This window comes from Oratosquilla oratoria, chromosome 18 (genome assembly GCF_046742065.1).
Source record: "Oratosquilla oratoria isolate Oo_2021 chromosome 18, ASM4674206v1, whole genome shotgun sequence".
Taxonomy (NCBI): domain Eukaryota; kingdom Metazoa; phylum Arthropoda; class Malacostraca; order Stomatopoda; family Squillidae; genus Oratosquilla; species Oratosquilla oratoria.
Window position 1 is genome coordinate 24,638,919 of NC_134794.1, and position 23,022 is coordinate 24,661,940.

General features: G+C 36.8%; 1 protein-coding gene across 1 annotated transcript in view; it reads right to left on the minus strand.

The window, feature by feature from the left end:
- The window catches only part of LOC143035124 (uncharacterized), a 140,026-nt gene extending 118,508 nt beyond the window's left edge, over nt 1-21,518 (minus strand). Inside the window, exon 1 of the mRNA XM_076201718.1 lies at nt 21,350-21,518. Within this exon, the coding sequence (XP_076057833.1) occupies nt 21,350-21,374 (25 nt within the window). The 5' untranslated portion in view covers nt 21,375-21,518. The remainder of the gene's footprint in view (nt 1-21,349) is intronic.
- Nucleotides 21,519-23,022: the final 1,504 nt, after the last annotated feature.

Genomic DNA, 23,022 nt, shown 5'->3' on the forward strand with positions numbered 1-23,022 from the left:
CCAAATTCCATTATACTACACTTTTTTGTATTGAACTCCATCTCCCACTTCCTACTCCATTCCTGTACTATATTTAGATCTCTCTGTAGTGATTCACAATCTTCTTCAGTTTCCACTCTTTTCAGTAGTTTTGCATCATCTGCAAAGAAGCTCATATAGCTTTCTATTCCTTCATCCATAATCATTAATATATATAGCAAACATTATTGGGGCCAGAACTGTTCCCTGCGGAACACCGCTTATTACTTCATCCCATTTTGAGTGCTGGTTTCTTATCACTACTCTCATTTTTCTTTCTTGCAAAAAGTCTTCCATCCAATTTAGTAGTTTTCCCTGTATTCCTCCTTCAGTTTCTAATTTCTTAAGCAACTTCTTATGTGGTACTTTGTCAAAAGCTTTTTTTAGGTCTAGAAATGCACAGTCCGCCCATCCATCTCTTTCTTGTATTATATCTATTAGCCTTGAATAGAAACATATTAAATTGGTGACGCATGATTGTCCTTGTCTGAATCCAAATTGCCTTGGATTTAACACTGTTTTTTTCTAAATATTTTACCCATCTACTTTTGATAATTCTTTCACAAATTTTTGCTATTGTACTTGTTAGAGAGACTGGTCTATAGTTTGTAGGTTCTTCTTTATTTCCTCCTTTATATATAGGTACTATATTTGCTTTTTTCCAATCTTCTGGAACTTTTCCTTCTTTCAAGGAACTGTTTAGTATGCTATGTATTTTGTCTGCCAGTTCATTCCTGCATTCTTTCAGAATCCAGTTTGCTATATCATCTGGTCCATGCGATTTTCTGACATCAAGATTACTCAAGTGTGTCAATATTTCATTCTTTGTTACTTCTATTTCTTCCATAGGGGGGACTTTCTCTTTCCATTCAATCTCTTCAGGTTGTATGTTCTCCCTTGTAAACACCGATTTAAAATGTTTGTTCATAATTTCCGCCATTTCCATTTCCTCAGTGTATTCAACTCCCTCGTCTTAATTTCTCCAAGTCTTGTTTGTTTTTCAGTTTATTGTTTACAAATCTGTAGAATAGTTCTGGTTGATCTTTACACTTTTCTATGACATCTTTTTCATATTTTCTCTTTTCCTCTCTGCATGTTTGTACATATTCATTTCTATAACCGGTATATATTTTCCATTTTTCAGGTCTTCTGTCTTTTTTCCATCTGGTCCAGGCTTTGTCTCTTTTGTCTTTTAGCTCCCTACAACTTTTGTTGTACCAGCATTTTACATATTCTTTTTCTTGTTTTTGTCTTGGGACATACTTTTCCACTCCTTTTTTGTAAATTTTTGTCAAAATATTCCATTTCTCTTCCACTGTTGTTTCTTCTTTGTATATTTCTTCCCAGTTTTCTTGTTGGAAGAATTCTCTTATTTTATCAAAGTTTGTTTTTTCATACATCATTCTTCCTTTTCTATATTGCTCATTTCTTTTCCTATATTTTTCTTCATTAAGTTCCAGTTCAATCAATATGTGGTCACTTTTACTTATTGGTGTTTTATATTCAATCTTGTCCACTATTCTAGGTTCAGATGTAATTATTAAGTCTAGTCTCGATGGTTCTTCTTCATTTCTATACCTGGTGTTCTCCTGTATCCATTGTGTCATTGTATGGTCAGTAATCATCTCAAGTAGAGCGTTTCCCCATGAGCCGTCTCCACCCTTTACTGTCATTTCTTCCCAGCAGATTTCTTTGCAATTAAAGTCGCCCATTATAACTATTCTTCCTCCATCTTCCATTATTTTATTTAATGTTATCTTTGTGTTCTCTAACATACTTTTATGTTCACTCTCCTCCCATGAGGCTGTTTTCGAAGGCACATAATTTATCACATATTTTCTGCTCTTCTTATCTCTGTCTTCCACTTCTATCATAATCATCTCTACTGTATTCTTTCCATATATGACACCCTTCACGTTTATATCCTTCTTAGTCAGGAACATAACTCCACCCCCTTGCTTTTTCTCTCTGTTTTTAATCCAATAATTATATGCATCATGTTCTACACTGTTGGGTGGTAGTGGGCCTTTTAATTTTGTTTCTACAATTCCCATTATGTCCGGTTCTTTTTCTTTCAAATAATCATCCAGCTCATTCAATCCTGTTATTAATCCATCTATATTTGTGTAAGACACTCTTAGTTTTTTGTCACTTCCATTGTGTTCTCTGTTTCCCTTTTGTTTTTCTCTTGTATGTCGAACTGCCTTAGTTTCATATTCACTACTCTCCAATAGAATCTCTCTTTCTCTGACTCCGTTCTGTTCTCGTTTTTTTCTTAGCTTCAAGTCTTTTCTGCTTTTCTTCCTCTCTTTCCTCTATATTCATTTCCCTTTTTATCCATACCTTTTTATATTGTTCACTTGTTGCTAGTTTCCCTGTTTTGGATAAGATATTCTCTGCCGTCGTTTGTGACCTGAATTTAATCTTAATTGGTCTGGTCTTATCTTTACTATACTTTCCGAGCCTGAATTTTTCCTCAATTTCCTTCATAATTTCTGGTTCATCTTCCTGAACTAATTCTAGTAAACTGCTTACTTTTTCATTTTCCTCATTGGTTCTCGAGTCTATCTGGGTTATGTTTCTCTTCCATTCCTAATATAATTATACATTTCTTTTTGTCAGCTAAGTCTCTTACTATATTCTCCTTCTGTCTCATCACTTTAATAACTGAGTCTTCAGTTTGTTCTCTCATTTGCTGTTTAATTATATCAGTAAATGCAACTTTACTGTTTTCTTTTATCGACTTCCATCCCTCTCTGTTTTCTTTACTATTCCTCTTCAATTCCTCATTCTCCACCTTTACTTCTTTTAACTGTCTTTTCAGGTTTTCTATTTCATCAGTTAAGTTTTTGTTCGCCTTCTCTAGTTCTTCCAATTTTTCAACTCTTTGTAGAATGTTGTTAACATGACCGAACCTACGCTCCAAGTCCTCGATCATCTTATCGACCTTCTCTTCTAGTCTTGTCAGTCGGGGGTGTGTGTGTGTGTGTGTGTGTGTGTGTGTCCCCCCCCCCTCTTTAAATCCCTGGAAAATATTCTCATCACTTTCTACTGTATTGCTCTTATCTATACTTCTAATCTTTACATTTTTATTAGACATTTCATCGTCGTCAGGGGGCCTTTTGTTTACCTTTCGCCTGTCTGCCTGGGCCAAGTCTACTCCTTCCTCATTTCCTTCCATTTCCCTCAGTAATCCCTCCCCTTCTCCTCTTTCCCTACTTTCCTACTACTCCACGAGCAATTTCCCCCCACCCTGTAAATACAATAGGCACTTCTCTTTGCGTTGGGATCCACAAAGCTTCAATTTTCTTCAGAACGTCTTCTAAGCCATCCGTTCGTTGAAGTGTGTGTGTGTGTGTATTTACCTAGTTGTACCTAGTTGTATATTACGGGAAGGGGAGCTATGCTCGTGGGGTCCCGTCTTCATTTCTCATTTTATCTAAACAATTTTTAAATTCATGTATTGTTTTTGCACACACCACTTTCTCATCTAACTTGTTCCAACTGTCTATTACTCTGTGTGGAAAGCTGTTCTTTTTCAAATCTCTTCTATAGCTGTCTTTTTTTATTTTCTTTCCGTGTCCTCTTGTATTTCTGTCATCCCATTTTATCAGATTCTCTCTATCAGTAATTTCTATGCCTTTCATGATTCTGTAAATAGCTATCAAATCTCCTCTCTCTCTTCTTTGCTCTAGTGTCTGTAGTTCAAGTTTTTGTAGTCTCTCTTCATATGATAGTTTTGAGAGTGTTGGTGCCAGTTTTGTAATTGCTCTTTGTATTCTTTCAAGTTTTTTTATACATTTTTTTGTACTTGGTGACCATATTGTTGCTGCATATTCTAATCTTGGTCTTATCAGGGTGATTAGGATTTTCCTCACCATTTCTTCATCCAGGTATGTAAATGCCACTTTGATTGTTCTTATTAAATTATAAGTTTCTCCAAAAATCTTATTTATATGTTTTTCAGGTGACATATTATTCATAACAATGACTCCCAGGTCCTTTTCATTTTCTACTTTTTTTATTCCCTCTTCTCCCAAATTATATGATCCTGTTATTCTGTTTTTGCTTTTTCCAAATTCCATTATACTGCACTTTTTTGTATTGAACTCCATCTCCCACTTCTTACTCCATTCCTGTACTTTATTTAGATCTCTCTGTAGTGATTCACAATCTTCTTCAGTTTTCACTATTTTCAGTAGTTTTGCATCGTCTGCAAAGAAGCTCATATAGCTTTCAATTCCTTCATCCATATCATTAATATATATAGCAAACATTATTGGGGCCAGGACTGTTCCCTGCGGGACACCGCTTATTACTTCATTCCATTTTGAGTGCTGGTTTCTTATCACTACTCTCATTTTTCTTTCTTGCAAAAAGTCTTCCATCCAATTTAGTAATTTACCTTGTATTCCTCCTTCAGATTCTAGTTTCTTAAGCAACTTCTTATGTGGTACTTTGTCAAAAGCTTTTTTTAGGTCTAGAAATGCACAATCAGCCCATCCATCTCTTTCTTGTATTATATCTATTAGCCTTGAATAGAAGCATATTAAATTGGTGATGCATGATCGTCCTTGTCTGAATCCAAATTGCCTTGGATTTAGTACGTTGTTTTTTTCCAAGTATTTTACCCATCTATTTTTGATAATTCTTTCACAAATTTTTGCTATTGTACTTGTTAGAGAGACTGGTCTATAGTTGGTAGGTTCTTCTTTATTTCCTCCTTTATATATAGGTACTATATTTGCTTTTTTCCAATCTTCTGGAACTTTTCCTTCTTTCAAGGAACTGCTTATTATGCTATGTATTTTGTCTGCCAGTTCATTCCTGCATTCTTTCAGAATCCAGTTTGCTATTTCATCTGGTCCATGCGATTTTCTGACATCAAGATTACTCAATTGTATCAATATTTCATTCTTTGATACTTCTATTTTTTCTATAGGGGGGACTTTCTCTTTCCATTCAATCTCTTCAGGTTGTATGTTCTCCCTTGTAAACACTGATTTAAAATGTTTGTTCACAATTTCCGCCATTTCCATTTCCTCAGTGTATTCAACTCCCCCTTGTCTTAATTTCTCCAAGTCCTGTTTGTTTTTCAGTTTATTGTTTACAAATCTGTAGAATAGTTCTGGTTGATCTTTACATTTTTCTATGACGTCTTTTTCATATTTTCTCTTTTCCTCTCTGCATGTTTGTACATATTCATTTCTATAACTGGTATATATTTTCCATTTTTCAGGTTTTCTGTCTTTTTTCCATCTGGTCCAGGCTTTGTCTCTTTTGTCTTTTAACTCCCTACAACTTTTGTTGTACCAGCATTTTACATATTCTTTTTCTTGTTTTTGTCTTGGGACATACTTTTCCACTCCTTTTTTGTAAATTTTTGTCAAAATATTCCATTTCTTTTCCACTGATGTTTCTTCTTTGTATATTTCTTCCCAGTTTTCTTGTTGAAAGAATTCTCTTATTTTATCAAAGTTTGTTTTTTCATACATCATTCTTCCTTTTCTATATTGTTCATTTCTTTTGATATATTTTTCTTCATTAAGTTCCAGTTCAATCAATATGTGGTCACTTTTACCTATTGGTGTTTTATATTCAATCTTGTCCACTATTCTAGGTTCAGATGTAATTAATAAGTCTAGTCTCGATGGTTCTTCTTCATTTCTATACCTAGTGTTCTCCTGTATCCATTGTGTCATTGTGTGGTCAATAATCATCTCAAGTAGAGCGTTTCCCCATGAGTCATCTCCACCCTTTACTGTCATTTCTTCCCAGCAGATTTCTTTGCAATTAAAGTCGCCCATCATAACTATTCTTCCTCCATCTTCCATTATTTTATTTAATGTTATCTTTGTGTCCTCTAACATACTTTTATGTTCACTCTCTTCCCATGAGGCTGTTTTTGGAGGCACATAATTTATCACAAATTTTCTGCTCTTCTTATCTCTGTCTTCCACTTCTATCATAATCATCTCTACTGTATTCTTTCCATATATGACACCTTTCACGTTTATATCCTTCTTAGTCAGGAACATAACTCCACCCCCTTGCTTTTTCTCTCTGTTTCTAATCCAATAATTGTATGCATCATGTCCTACACTGTTGGGTGGTAGTGGGCCTTTTAATTTTGTTTCTACAATTCCCATTATGTCTGGTTCTTTTTCTTTCAAATAATCATTCAGCTCATTCAATCCTGTTATTAATCCATCTATATTTGTGTAAGACACTCTTAGTTTTCTGCCACTTCCATTGTGTTCTCTGTTTCCCTTATGTTTTTCTTTTGTATGTCGAACTTCCTTAGTTTCATGTTCACTACTCTCCAATAGAATCTCTCTTTCTCTGACTCCGTTCTGTTCTCGTTTTTTGCCTTAGCTTCCAGTCTTTTCTGCTTTTCTTCCTCTCTTTCCTCTTTATTCATTTCTCTTTTTATCCATATCTTTTGGTATTGTTCACTTGTTGCTAGTTTCCCTGTTTTGGATAAGATATTCTCTGCCGTTGTTTGTGACTTGAATTTAATCTTAATTGGTCTGGTCTTGTCTGTGCTATACTTTCCGAGTCTAAATTTCTCTTCGATTTGTTTCATAATTTCTGGTTCATCTTCCTGAACTGATTCTAGTAATTGGCTTACTTTTTCATTTTCCTCTTTGATTCTTGTGGTTCTATCTGGGTTATGTTTCTCTTCCATTCCTAATATAATTATACATTTCTTTTTGTCTGCTAAGTCTCTTACTATATTCTCCTTCTGTCTCATCACTTTAATAACTGAGTTTTCAGTTTGTTCATTCATTTGCTGTCTGATTATGTCAGTGAATGCAACCTTGCTATTTTCTTGAATTTTTTTCCAACCTTCCTTGTTCTCCATATTATTCTCCTTTAAGACTTTATTCTCATCTTTTACTTCTTTTAACTGTTGTTTTAATTCTTCAATTTCCTTAGTTAAGTTTTTGTTCGCCCTCTCTAGTTCTTCCAATTTTTCAATTCTTCGTATTATACTGTCAACATTACCGAACCTACGCTCCAAGTCCTCGTTCATCTTATCGACCTTCTCTTCTAGTCTTGTCAGTCGGGGGGGGGGGGGGGGGGGGGGGGGGGGGGGGGGGGGGTTGTGTCCCCCCCACCCTCTTTAAATCCCTTGAAAATATTCTCATCACTTTCTACTATATTGCTCCTATCTATACCTCTAATCTTCACATTCCTATTAGACATGTCGTCATCATCCAGCTCGTCTTGCGGTCGTTTGTCCACCTTTCGGCGGCCCGTCAGGGCCAATTCCTCCACCTCCTCATTACCTTCCATTTCCCCAGCAATCTCTCCCCCTCTCCTCTTTCCTTACTTTCCCACTACCCCACGAGCAATTTCCCCCCACCCTGCAAATACAAAAAGGCACTTCTCTTTGCGTTGGGATCCACAATCTGCACTTTTCTTCAGAACGTTCTTCAAGCCGTCCGTTCGTTGAAAGTGTGTGTGTGTGTGTGTATTTACCTAGTTGTATTTACCTAGTTGTATTTTACGGGAAGGGGAGCTATGCTCGTGGGGTCCCGTCTTCATTTCTCATTTTATCTAAACTATTTTTAAATTCATGTATTGTTTTTGCACACACCACTTTCTCATCTAACTTGTTCCAACTGTCTATTGCTCTGTGAGGAAAGCTGTTCTTTTTAAAATCTCTTCTATAGCTGTCTTTTTTTATTTTCTTTCCGTGTCCTCTTGTATTTCTGTCATCCCATTTTATCAGATTCTCTCTATCAGTAATTTCTATGCCTTTCATGATTCTGTAAATAGCTATCAAATCTCCTCTCTCTCTTCTTTGCTCTAGTGTCTGTAGTTTAAGTTTTTGTAGTCTCTCTTCATATGATAGTTTTGAGAGTGTTGGTGCCAGTTTTGTAATTGCTCTTTGTATTCTTTCAAGTTTTTTTATACATTTTTTTGTACTTGGTGACCATATCGTTGCTGCATATTCCAATCTTGGTCTTATCAGGGTGATTAGGATTTTCCTCACCATTTCTTCATCCAGGTATGTAAATGCCACTTTGATTGTTCTTATTAAATTATAAGTTTCTCCAAAAATCTTATTTATATGTTTCTCAGGTGACATATTATTCATAACAATGACTCCCAGGTCCTTCTCATTTTCTACTTTTTTTATTCCTTCTTCTCCCAAATTATATGATCCTGTTATTCTGTTTTTGCTTTTTCCAAATTCCATTATACTACACTTTTTTGTATTGAACTCCATCTCCCACTTCCTACTCCATTCTTGTACTTTATTTAGATCTCTCTGTAGTGATTCACAATCTTCTTCAGTTTTCACTCTTTTCAGTAATTTTGCATCATCTGCAAAGAAGCTCATATAGCTTTCAATTCCTTCATCCATATCATTAATATATATAGCAAACATTATTGGGGCCAGAACTGTTCCCTGCGGGACACCGCTTATTACTTCATTCCATTTTGAGTGCTGATCTCTTATCACTACTCTCATTTTTCTTTCTTGCAAAAAGTCTTCCATCCAATTTAGCAATTTACCTTGTATTCCTCCTTCATATTCTAATTTCTTAAGCAACTTCTTATGTGGTACTTTGTCAAAAGCTTTTTTTAGGTCTAGAAATGCACAATCAGCCCATCCATCTCTTTCTTGTATTATATCTATTAGTCTTGAATAGAAACATATTAAATTGGTGACGCATGATCGTCCTTGTCTGAATCCAAATTGCCTTGGATTTAGTACGTTGTTTTTTTCCAAGTATTTTACCCATCTACTTTTGATAATTCTTTCACATATTTTTGCTATTGTACTTGTTAGAGAGACTGGTCTATAGTTGGTAGGTTCTTCTTTATTTCCTCCTTTATATATAGGTACTATATTTGCTTTTTTCCAATCTTCTGGAACTTTTCCTTCTTTTAAGGAACTGCTTATTATGCTATGTATTTTGTCTGCCAGTTCATTCCTGCATTCTTTCAGAATCCAGTTTTCTATTTCATCTGGCCCATGCGATTTTCTGACATCAAAATTACCCAAGTGTGTCAATATTTCATTCTTTGTTACTTCTATTTCTTCCATAGGGGGGACTTTTTCCTTCCACTCAATCTCTTCAGGTTGTATATTTTCCCTTGTAAACACTGATTTAAAATGTTTGTTCATAATTTCTGCCATTTCCATTTCCTCAGTGTATTCAACTCCTCCTTGTCTTAATTTCTCTAAGTCTTGTTTGTTTTTCAGTTTATTGTTTACAAATCTGTAGAATAGTTTTGGTTGATCTTTACACTTTTCTATAACATCTTTTTCATATTTTCTTTTTTCCTCTCTGCACTTTTGTACATATTCATTTCTATAACCAGTATATATTTTCCATTTTTCAGGTCTTCTGTCTTTTTTCCATCTGTTCCAGGCTTTGTCTCTTTTGTCCTTTAACTCCCTACAACTTTTGTTGTACCAGCATTTTACATATTCTTTTTCTTGTTTTTGTCTTGGGACATACTTTTCCACTCCTTTTTTGTAAATTTTTGTCAAAATATTCCATTTCTCTTCCACTGTTGTTTCTTCTTTGTATATTTCTTCCCAGTTTTCTTGTTGGAAGAATTCTCTTATTTTATCAAAGTTTGTTTTTTCATACATCATTCTTCCTTTTCTATATTGTTCATTTCTTTTCATATATTTTTCTTCATTAAGTTCCAGTTCAATCAATATGTGGTCACTTTTACCTATTGGTGTTTTATATTCAATCTTGTCCACTATTCTAGGTTCAGATGTAATTATTAAGTCTAGCCTCGATGGTTCTTCTTCATTTCTATACCTAGTGTTCTCTTGTATCCATTGTGTCATTGAATGGTCAGTAATCATCTCAAGTAGAGCATTTCCCCATGAGTCATCACCACTCTTTACTGTCATTTCTTCCCAGCAGATTTCTTTGCAATTAAAGTCGCCCATCATAACTATTCTTCCTCCGTCTTCCATTATTTTAGTTAATGCTATCTTTGTGTCCTCTAACATACTTTTATGTTCACTCTCCTCCCATGAGGCTGTTTTCGGAGGCACATAATTGATCACAAATTTTCTGCTCTTCTTATCTCGGTCTTCCACTTCTATCATAATCATCTCTACTGTATTCTTTCCATATATGACACCTTTCACGTTTATATCCTTCTTAGTCAGGAACATAACTCCACCCCCTTGTTTTTTCTCTCTGTTTCTAATCCAATAATTGTATGTATCATGTCCTACACTGTTGGGTGGTAGTGGGCCTTTTAATTTTGTTTCTACAATTCCCATTATGTCCGGTTCTTTTTCTTTCAAATAATCATTCAGTTCATTCAATCCTGTTATCAATCCATCTATATTTGTGTAAGACACTCTTAGTTTTCTGCCACTTCCATTGTATTCTCTGTTTCCCTTATGTTTTTCTTTAGTATGTCGAACTGCTTTATTTTCATGTTCACTACTCTCCAATAGAATCTCTCTTTCTCTGACTCCGTTCTTTCCTCGTTTTTTGCCTTAGCTTCAATTCTTTTCTGCTTTTCTGCCTCTCTTTCCTCCTTATTCATTTCTCTTTTTATCCATACCTTTTTATATTGATCATTTGTTGCTAGTTTCCCTGTCTTGGATAGAATTTTCTCTGCTGTTGTTTGTGACCTGAATTTAATCTTAATTGGTCTGGTCTTATCTGTACTATATTTTCCGAGTCTGAATTTTTCCTCAATTTCCTTTATAATTTCTGGTTCATCTTCCTGGACTAATTTTAATAAACTGCTTACTCTTTCATTTTCCTCCTTGATTCTTGCGGTTCTATCTGGGTTATGTTTCTCTTCCATTCCTAATATAATTATACATTTCTTTTTGTCAGCTAATTCTCTTACTATATTCTCCTTCTGTCTCATCACTTTAATAACTGAGTCTTCATTATGTTCTTTCAATTGCTGTTTGACTATGTCAGTGAATGAAACCTTATTCCCTTCTTGAGTTATTCTCCAATTTTTAGCTTCTGTAGCTATTTTCTCTCTGTTTTCATTACTATTCTTCTTCAATTTCTCATTCTCCTCCTTTACATTTCCTAACTGTCTTTTTAGGTCCTCTATTTCTTCAGTTAAGTTTCTGTTAGCCTTCTCTAGTTGTTCCAACCTTTCAATTCTTTGGAAAATGGAGTCTACGTTACCTAACTTACGCTCCAAGTCCTCAATCACCTTATCAACTCTCTCCTCTAGTCTTATCAGTCGGGGGGGGGGGGGGGGTTGTGTCCCCCCCACCCTCTTTAAATCCCTGGAACATATTCTCGTCACTTTCTTCTGTATTGCTCCTCTCTATACTTCTAATCTTTACATTTTTATTAGACATGTCATCCTCACTCAGTCGTTTGTTTACCTTCCGCTTGTCTGGCTGGGCCAAGTCTACTCCCTCCTCATTTCCTTCCATTTCCCTCAGTAATCCCTCCCCTTTTCCTCTTTCCCTACTTTCCCACTACTCCACGAGCAATTTCCCCCCCACCCTGCAAAAACACTAGGCACTTCTCTTTGCGTTGGAATCCACAGACTTCAGTTTTCTTCAGAACGTCATCCAAGCCGTCCATTCGCTGAAGTGTGTGTGTGTGTGTGTGTGTGTAAGGTCACAGCATTGCCCATAGATCAGTCATATATGAGCTCTGAGCTCTCTTCCAGGAGGGAAATAGCAGTCAATCACATGTCCAACATATGATCCAAGACCACGGTGAATCACACACACACACATAACCTCTTCAATACGAGTCAAATTCTTACGCGTAGCATCAGATTCCTGAGGTACAATGATTGATGTATCACAATACTTGTATTATAAAATATGAAGTCACTGCTGTATTACTCATTCTCTTTCACTGAGTAATAATAAACACAGAAAATGTGATCAAACCAGTTCACAGAATTTGGGGGTCACTCACCTACAACTACAAAATATAATAAAGATGCCAACACTGGCATCCTCATATAACCACTCATGCCTCATGACACCTATGTAGATGTCATTGTATGGAAGAGATTAAATATACACATACACATATTATATATATATATATATATATATATATATATAGAAAGAGAGGAGAGAGAGAGAAAGATGAGAAAGTCGAGAGTAAGAGAGTGGAGAATAAAAGTGAGGGTGAGAGAATGGAGAGCAAGGGTGAAGGTGAGAGAATGGAGAGCAAGGGTGAAGATGAGAGAATGGAAAGCAAGAGTGGAGGTTAAGAGTAGAGAGTAAGATTGGAGAGTGAGTGGAGAGCGAGAGTGAAGAATGAGAATGGAGTAAGAGTGGAGAGAGAGAGTGGAAAGAGAGAGATGAGCAAAATTCCTCTCCCCACACCATTTCATCCTGAACCCAACAAATGAACAGAATACACTGCACCCACTTTATACAATCCACACATACACACAAAGATGTCCAGACCACAACCACCTCAGACTTTAGGAAGTGAACAACACAATGGCACATATCCTAACTGAAATCAGCTGACTATAATTCCTCTGGTAAACTGATCCTCCCCCTCATTTCCTTGTTTCAGTGGTGACTCAGATCATTGGCATTCCATGGTGCAGGCAGGCAGGCAGACCAGGCATCATTGCAAATCCACTCCCCTTCCCTCCCTGACTACCAGCCAGGATGGATACTAGGGGTGTCAATGCCCCTATACATCTCTTTGCTCTAAATCAATACTGATTTTATTCCATTTAACTCTATGCCTGTACGGTGATTTTTATGGACAGAGTTAATAACAGCCATAACTTACAGAAATTGTTTTGGCATCCCAAGTTTCACTTCCCTATGTGCTAAAAATATCAACTTTCTAATCATGTATATTAAATATGAGTATATTAGAAATTTCCTAGACACCTTAGTGAATTACTAATGACTGCCTTTAAGCTAAGATTACACAAAATTCTTAGTTTATTATGATGTTTACCAAAGAAACATCTAATGACAACAATGGAAAAAGCAATCTTCCATAAAATGTTGATCTGCTTCCTACATTCTGGCTCTCAAAACAGCCACTGGCACCAAAGGCACTGAGGAATCTTTCATGTAAGAAAAGGATGAGGAGGAAGAAGAGGGGGGAAGTTGAGAAAGTTTGTATTACACAAGCACTTACTACAGAAACCATGCTGCTCTAATCATATTGTTTTTCTCCAAGAATTTCAGTCTTATCTTTCAGGATTCACTTCATTAGTTTGTGCACAACTGATGTATGGCTAGTTGGCCAATAACTACCTAGTTAGGGATTTTTGGCCAAGTAAATATTTTTAAACAAGGGGGCAACATTTGCCAATTTCCACTTTTGCACCACTCTTCCAGATAGTAAAGAATTAAAAATCATACTGAGGGATCTGCAGATTTCTTCTTTAACTTCTTTAAGTACTCCTGGGTAAATTTTATCTGGTACTGGTAAGAATGAATACCGTCACCAATTGTTCCCACTCGAGTCGTAAATGGCAACAAAAATGGGATGGGGATAGGACTACGCATCCTACTCTCTGTAGCCCCAAAGGGGACATTCCTAAAAAAATTAAAGGTACAAGGGGGTCTGGGAGGAGTTTTCCAACCAGAGCCCTAAGGTTTGGGTCTTTTAATGTGTGTGGATCTTGTACAGATGAGAGTAAATGGGAAGAGATAGGCAGTATTTTTGTGAGAAGAAAGAGGGATGTGTTGGCATTGAGTGAACCTAGGTTAAAAGGGAGGAGCGAGTTTGAGTTTGGGAGTGTAGTTGGGTGGGGGTCACGAGTGAAGAAAGGATGAAGAGAAGGGGTGACTATACTAGTAAGTGAAGACAGAGACATGTGTGTGGTGGAGTGGAAGGTTTCTTCATGGTTAATGAAGTTGAAACTAGGAAGGGAGATGTGGGTCTTCGAAAGTGCATATGGGACTGGTAGTGAGAAGAGTGTAAAGGAAAGGGAGACTTTTTGGAAAGATTTAAATAGGTGCATAGAGAGTTTAGGGAGAAATGTCAATGTAGTGGTATTAGGAGATCTCAATGCTAGGGTAGGAGTTGAAACAATAGACAGAGTGTTTGGGAAGTGTGGTGTTCCAGGAAAAAATTGTAGCGGAGAGACGATGGTGGAGATGTGTCTAGAGTTACAACATTTAGGAAGAAAGTCAAGCATCTGCACACATAGGAGAGGGCGGTAGATGGAAGGGTGATAGATTGGGCTTTAATGGACTATATAGTGGTAATCAGAAGAGTAGAAAGAGTTAAGGATGTACATGTTCTAAGGGGAGAGAGTGGAGGAATATCAGATAATTTTTTGGCGGAAGCTAAGTTGAGAGTGGAGGATAGATGGAGAAAGGGGAAAAGGACAAAATATAGGGAGGTGCTTAGAGTAAACTACTTAAATGAGAAAGAAAAGTACAAAAAAAAAAAGCCGAGAAGAGTGGGAGTAAAGGATAGAGTAGTTCTAGGAGTGGAGGAGGAATGGGGATGTTTCAAGGAGGGAGTCACAAGGTGTGCAAAGATGGTGTGTAGAACAAGGAGGACAGGAGGAAATAAAAGGAAGGGTAGTGAGTGGTGGGATGGTGAAGAAATGAGCATTCACAGATTGATTGCAAAATAGGATGAGAGAATCATTTGAGAGGTACAAAGAAAAGATAATTAAAGCATAAGATAAAGGAGGCAAAGAGGAGATATGTGAAATGGAGTATAAGTATGACAGAATTTTTTTTAAATAAAAACATGTTTTGGAAGGAAATTAAGAGAGGAAGAGGAGGTGAATCAAGTAGAGAGGAAAAAGTAAAAGGTGCAGACAGAGAGATGATAATGGAGGAGATGGCAGTAAGAGGAAGATGGGAGTTGCTAAATGTGGAGGATAAGGAGGAAAAGGTAGTTGCAGTGAGAAGCACTAAGAAAATGACAGTGATGAATGAGGAAAATGGAGGAGAAATAAGGAAAGATGAGGTGAAACCAGTTATTAAAATGATAAGACCAGATAAGGCACCTGGGTTGGATGGGTGCCATGCAGAGTGTCTAAAAAGGGGAGGTACAGTAATGGTGGACTGGCTGGAGAGGTTGTTTAACCACTTCGGTACAATGATGTCCACATAAGTGTCATAAGGCATTTTGATTATATATATTTTTTGCAGTTGTACGTGAGTTACCTCTGGATTCTGTGAATGGTTTGATCATGTTTCCTGTTTATTATTAAAAAAAAAAAAAAACGAGTCCTGGAAATTATCACCCATGGCTAGTTCATCGAAACAGTTTAGTTATACTATCGCATACAAGCTACAAGTTGTACGATATGCCAAAGAACATGGTAACAGAACAGCTGAAAGACACTTTGGACCACTGCCTACCGAAAAAATGATTCGGCAGTGGAGGAAACAAGAAGAAGAATTGAGTGAAGTTGGAAACAAGACAAAGCACAATTTACGTCAAGTACCAGCAAAATGGCCACAGTAAAAGAAAGACTTGTGTACATGGATAATGGAACACAGAAACTTGGGGGTTTCAGTTAGTACGAAAATGATAATCATAGAAGCAAGAAAACTTGCAACAAACATGGGAGTAGAATACTTCAAAGGTACTGCGTCTTGGTGTTTTCGCTTCATGAAGCGAAACGGGTTAAGCTTACGAACAAGAACTAAAATATCTCAAAAAATGCCAGAAGAATATGAACAGAAAATAATGACTTTCCATCGATTTATCATTAATGCTAGAAAGCAGAACTCATTCGTACTTAACCAGATTGGGAATATGGATGAAGTTCCTTTAACATTTGATGTACCTTCTAATAAAAGCATAGATGTGAAAGGTACCAAAACAGTGACTATTAAAACCACAGGTCATGAAAAGACTCACTACACTGCAGTTTTAGCTTGTTGCGCTGATGGCACCAAACTACCATCATTGTTGATTTTCAAAAGAAAAACATTGCCCAAGGATAAATTGCCAGATGGAATTCATGTTACTGCACAGCACAAAGGCTGGATGGATGAAGCGGGAATTAAAGTGCGGTCCAAACGGCCAGGTGGCCTGCTACGAAAAAAAGCATTGCTAGTTTGGGATCAATTCAGTTCACACAGGACAGACAACACTAAAGAACTAGCAAGAAGAATGAACACAACATTAGCTGTAATTCGTGGTGGCCTTACTTCCCAGCTACAGCCACTAGATGTGAGCATCAACAAACCATTCAAGAATAACATGCGTGAAGAATGGTCTAAATGGATGGCAGAAGGAAGACATGAAATGACACCGCGTGGAAAAATGAAACGCCCATCAATAGCTCAAGTGTGTGAATGGGTGTTGAAATCTTGGAATGCTATTAATACTGAAGTTGTTGTAAAGTCTTTCAAAAAGTGTGGTATAAGTAATGCCATGGATGGTAGTGAGGATCATTTATTGTACATGACTGACAGTAGTGATAACTCTGCAGATGAGAGTTCAGAACATTTACATGAATCCAGTAGTGACGAGTTCTCAGGATTTGAGGATGAGTAAATTTCTTTCAAGTTTTATATTTTTACATGCATATTTTTGACAATTTTAGTTTATTTTTATGAAAATAAAACAACCCTTGGACAATGAAAAATGTATAGTATATTTACTAACCACCAACTAGTATCATTACCATACAAACAAAATTGGACAAGTGATTACGGTACGTAATGTAAACAATACGTCCAATACGTGCCTTCGCCTGCCACTAAAACAAGAGATGGACTGCTTCACTGTGTGTATGTATTTACCTATGATATTCTTATTTACATAGTTGTAAATTTGTGGTGAGTGCTCCAGCAAATTTGTAATGAGTGCTGAGACAATAGTGTCTTGCAGACTCCTTGCTTCTTATGTGTTTGTGTTCAGTGGTCGGGTATATGGTGAATGTGTTCTTGTATGAGAATGACTTTTTTTTTCTTAGAAATTTCTTTCAAATATTAGGGTGCATCTTCCAAGATGCAGTGTCTTGCAAGCTGTAAAATATGGTATGTGTGAATATTTTAATGCAGCCCAAAGGGATTTCTCCCTGTCTTCTGCATGAGGGGACAGAGAGTTGGGTTGGCCAATTAAATGAGGCAGCCTTGCTATGGATGTGCTGCGTCTTGTTACGTTTTTCCTTGTGGAAATCAATAACAGAAAAAGTTGCTAAAAGCTATACACTAACAAACAGAACTGCCGCAGCTGCTTGAGACACCATCTTTGTTTTGATAGATGCAGAGATCAAAGAACTTATAAAATTTGTTTATTCTAACCTAACCTGCATTTAGTAATGTGGTACTTATAATTCTAGAGGTAATTAGGGTTATCGCTGTCATCTATGACATCCTGTTATTGCCCCACCACCAAAATGTAATGAAACAAATGTATTGAAATCAAGAACACATTTTCTAGAAAAATATACTGAAATCAAAAGAACTAAAAAAAAATTTAATCTGTAGGTGGATAAAATGCAACCATATCAGAAAAATTGCATATCACCACCAAATGAAATTGAAGATGAGTGACACCAAAGAAACTCAGCTAAATATCCAGGTAGCATCTCTCGATGAGAAGAAGCGAGCTTTCACAGATTGGTTACAACATACAACGAGGGAGTTATATGAGAGGTACAAAAAAAAAAGAAAAGAGAAGTAAAGCAAAAGGTAAAGGAGGCAAAGAGGAGAGCAGATGTGAAATGGGGTTAGAGTATGACAGAAAATTTTGAAAGTAATAAAAAGATGTTTTGGAAAGAAATTAAGAGAGGAAGAGGAGGCGAATCAAGTAGAGAAGAAAAGGTAAAAGGTGCAGATGGAGAGATGATAATGGGAAATGTTAAGAAAATGAGAGTGATGAGTGAGGAGAATGGAGGAGAAATAAGGAAGGATGAGGTGAAGGCAGTTGTTAAGATGATGAAAGCAGGTAAGGCACCTGGTCTGGATGGATGCCATGCAGAATGTCTGAAAAAGGGAGGTACAGTGATGGTAGACTGGTTGGTGAGGTTATTTAATGTTTGCTGGAGAGAGGGTAGAGTGCCGGAGGACTGGAGGAGTGCCTGTATAGTTCCTCTTTACAAGGGAAAAGGGGACAAGTGTGAATGTAGTAGTTACAGAGGGATTAGTTTGTTAAGTGTAGTTGGGAAGGCTTATGGGAGGATCTTGATTGAGAGAATTAGGAGAGGAACAGAAGGAGTAATTGGTGAGGAACAGTGTGGATTTAGGACAGGTAGAGGTTGTGTAGATCAGATCTTTGTGGTAAAACAGATATGTGAGAAAGCTATAGGAAAGGGGAAGGATGTTTTTCGGGCTTTTATGGATCTGGAAAAGGCTTATGATAGGGTAGACAGAAAGGCACTGTGGGAGGTTATGCAGATATATGGGATAGGAGGAAAGCTTCTAGGAGCTGTCAAGAGTTTTTATGAGAGTAGTATAACTTGTGTCAGGATTAGAAATGGAGAGAGTGAGTGGTTCGAGGTAAAGGTGGGACTTCGTCAAGGATGCGTTATGTCGCCCTGGCTGTTCAACTTATACATGGATGGGGTGGTGCGAGAGGTAAATGCAAGGGTCAGGGATTGGAGATGGTTAAAGAAAATGGAGAAAAGTGGGAGGTGAGCCAGCTGTTGTTTGCGGACGACACTGCGCTTGTGGCAGGATCGGAGGAGGGATTGAGGAAGTTGGTGGGAGAGTTTGGGAGAGTATGTGATAGAAGAAAGCTAAAGATAAATGTGGGTAAAAGTAAGGTGATGAGATGTACAAAGGGTGAAAGTGGCAGTAGACTGGAAGTGAGCATTAAGGGAGAGTGACTGGAGGAAGTGGATAGTTTTAGATACTTGGGTGCAAATGTGGCAGGAAAAGGTGGAGTGAAGGTGGAGGTAGAATGTAGATTGAGAGAAGCGAGTAAATGCCTTGGTGGATTAAAGAGTGTAATGAGGAATAGACATTTGGGAATGGATGCTAAGAGGAGATTGTATGAAGGGGCAGAAACATGGAACATAAGAGAAGAAGAGAGAAGGAGTTTGAATGTGTTTGAGATGAGGTGTCTGAGAAGTATGATGGGGGTTACTAGGCTAGATAGAGTGAGAAATGAGGAGGTGAGGAGGAGAACAGGGGTGGAAAGGGAGCTGGGAGATAGGGTTGATGAAAGAATATTAGGATGGTTTGGACACATGGAAAGAATGAGTGAAGAAAGACTAGTAAAAGAGGTATGGAAGGCAGATGTGGAGGGAGTGAAAATGAGGGGATGTCCTAGGATGAGGTGGATGGACGGGGTGAAGGGGGCTTTGGGGAAGAGGGGAATGTCTGTTGAGGAAGGACGGGAGAGGACAGAAGACAGGGGTGAATGGAGAATGGTTGTATATGGATGATATTGTGATTGCATGAGGTGGAATGGGCAGGGGGATGGGGGGTGAGGTAGTATGCGTGAGCAAAATTTGACGCAGCCCGAAGGGATTTCTCCCCGTCTTCTCCTTTTATGCAATGGGGGGACAGAGAGGGGGGGGTTGCCGATTTAATGAAGCGGCCTTGCTGTGGATGTGCTGTGTCTTGCGACACTGCTTCTGACCCAGGGCAGTGGACAAGGTGCAGGGATGACCCGTCATCCAGGAGGTGCTAAGATAAGAGGGAGGGTGGAGGGGTGTGGAGTGTATTTAGGGATGGAATGGGTGGAAATGATTTTATGCCTTTTCCTTTTTGGCTACCTCCCTTGTAAGGGAGCCTTGGTATATGTATGTATATATCTCTCGATGAGTTCCACATTGCCTCTTGTTTCTGACCTTTACAGAATGCCACAGACATTCAATATGTTGGGTATGGGCTCCTATCCTAAGATAAACAAAATCAAAGACAACAGAAAAAAAAAAAAAAATTAGTGGTGGGGCAATAACAGGAAAGTTCCTTATGTTGTTGTATTATCATTTATAAGATTATTATTTCTCTAATGCTATGTGTGCACTCCTTAAAAAGTCGGTTAGGTTAGAACAATTTATACTTCAATTTCTTTGACTTCAGCATCTATGAAAACAAACATGGTGTCTCAAGGATTTCATCGCAGCTGCATTCGGTAGTGTATTACTTTTGACAAATGTTTTTTTGTTATTGATTTCCACCAAGAAAAATGTCTATTATATTGATGTATTATAATTTACAAAATTAGTGTTTAATTTCCCATTGCTATGTTGTTAATGTGTGCACCACACTCATTTGGCCAAACTTTCTGGAGAGATCTATGTCAGGGCCTGATGACTACTGCCAGCCACTATGTCAGACTGGGGACCTACAGAATTCTAGTCAGCGAAGCTGTGGACAAGATACATATACTTTCCCTTATAGCTCAAGGCAACAATTACCTACATATTAAGATTGTCAACTTATCATATTAGAGAATGTGTTTAAATGCCAGAAAGTACAGAAACTCCACAATTTAATAGGTTAATGACCTCTAAAATCAGGATTTATATATTTACCTAATGATGATCATGATATACAGGATCAAAGTTCTGATCACGGGATCCTGTTTGTCACTAATCACCCTTCTATAATTTTGGGGGTATTCACTTTCACCCTATGTAAACAACAAATACATGGATTTCACATACGTAGCCATATATATCTACTGACAAGTCCTACAATGGTTAATTTTGGTTACATATGTTACTTTGAGTACAATGCTATTTTCACCATACACAAAGATCTCTCCAATCCAGCATATGCAGTCACTGCATTTCCACCTATCAGCTACTTATAGTTATTCCTCTCAAACTGCATTTCATTAATCATTCAAATGACCACATCTTTAAAAATATTGCCAATTATGGGTTTCATCAAAAGAAAAAAATCATTAAAATGGCTGATATATATTACCTTAACCCTATATATATTTAAGCACTGGGGCAAAGATAGGCTTAATATTATCGGTGGTTTAACTTGTTAGGATTAAACAATAGCCCTTACTAAGAACTTAACATAATATTCACTGTAGTAAACAATATTTCTTTACACATTCAATTCAGTGACCACTGGTTAACCAACCACATTTCTTTATTCATCACACTTGACACTGCACAGATTATTTTCCAAAATGCTGACTAGCTACTTTCTCAAATATTCATTCAGGCCACAACTAATGTAATGATTAAAAACATATACGTCACTTAGAAACTTTTATCTAGTTACGTCAATTGCCTTTCACGATAAAAAGTGACATCAATTATAGAAAACATTAAACACGAGTCATATCACACGCGTTCCCAGTCAAGTCCGCTTTTGAACACAACGCAAACCAAATGCATTGTAATGCATTAATTCTAATTATCTCCTCACTATTTAATACTGTCGTTGGTTCATGCTGATTAAGGTCGGGTTACGCAAACATAACCTTAACAACACTTTACAGCGGTCTCTTACCCGCATAATCAGCTTTGGATGCCATTGTGGGTAACAGTTATTTTCAACTGTGCTTATCTTTGAGATATGTGTGCAGACTCCAAGTGCGGAAATACCAGGCGCGACAAAGCTGGACCACTCGTAAAAGGTGACAAGACAACAAGGGCAGCTTAGGTTGTCAGGTAACAATTTACTTATCAAGGGTTGTGTACATTACTTTGTTTGTCACCACCTACCTTTCTCAATTATAATCGTACGAGTTAAGTTGCAGGTTATGGCCTTCCATTGAACTCTAAAAAATCGTCATAGAAACTGGACTGCCAGACAACGAATTTATGTGACCGTAGTCAAAGACCAACAACGTACGACATACTGCAATAAATGAAGAAATATAGGATGATAGGATCCCCCTGCACAATTTTAAAACAAAGGATCTCGAGAGGAAATCCAACTCCAATAACAAGTTTATTCGATTTTCCTCTTTGCAAAAATTCATTACATATGAAATCTACTGCCCATTATTCAAAATATCATTCTCATTTCTCACAAATACAACAGCTGTGAAAGAATTACGATATATAAACATTGTGGAGAATCGCAGCTTTAAGTAATATTTCGTTTACTTTCGTGTTTATATTTCTTAAAATGTCGATCTAAAGTTTAGGCAAGGTGATGGTTTGACATCACATTGCTGAATTTGAAGGACGGCATGTTACATAAAACCTGGCAATATAAAATTTCACCTACAGTTATTATGCTAGCCAATTTTAGCACGTTTTTATCAATAACAGAAAAAAAAACAATCCCTTCTGACACTATTTGTAATCTGCATTAATCAACTAATTCATTCTCACGATTCTGAGACTGCAAATAATTATTAACTACATATGCAATAAGCTATTGTACTTAGAAAAACAGAGAATAAAGTTACCTTGCTGGTAAATAGTGTATGTTTTATAAGTAATATCGAAGATACGTCCTCCAACATTAGTTTTTTAATTACTGTACAGTATGGCGTATATCATGTATCCTATTTTCATAGAATATCTGATCAAACTTAAAAAGAAATTATATGATCCTGTATTATCCAAGAGAAAATTCGTCGTGCATAGAAATTTAATCGCCAAACTAACGCATACATACATTGTTAGATTTCACCGAAAAAATCCCCAATCTTAGCAGTCATCTGAACGGTTGGTATGTCTAGACTCCAGAGCGACGCTTTCTAACCTGTCTTGAGTAAACGCCGATGTCAGTCGAGTCAGCGGTTATATCTGACCCAGAACTTGAAAAGGAAGAACACAAAAACAACTCGAGATGGATACCTAATGGTGTTTGGAAACTTTTACTTTCGGTATATAATCATCCTCATGCAAATTAAAGCATCTTCTCTGGCGGGTTATATTAATTACTACTTCACTTGATCACAACCCAATAGATTTTTGGTCAGTTCTCGAACTGTTGTATTTCTAAGCAATATAGTTTTGCTATGCAATATTTTCTTCAATTTGTTATTCTAAGAAATCTTAAACTATTATGCTAATGCAAATACTACTACTACCAATGATAATAACAGTAATGATGATAATAATAATAATATTATTAATAATAATAATAATAATAATAATAATAATAATAATAATGATAATAATAATAATAATAATAATAATAATAATAATAATAATAATAATAAT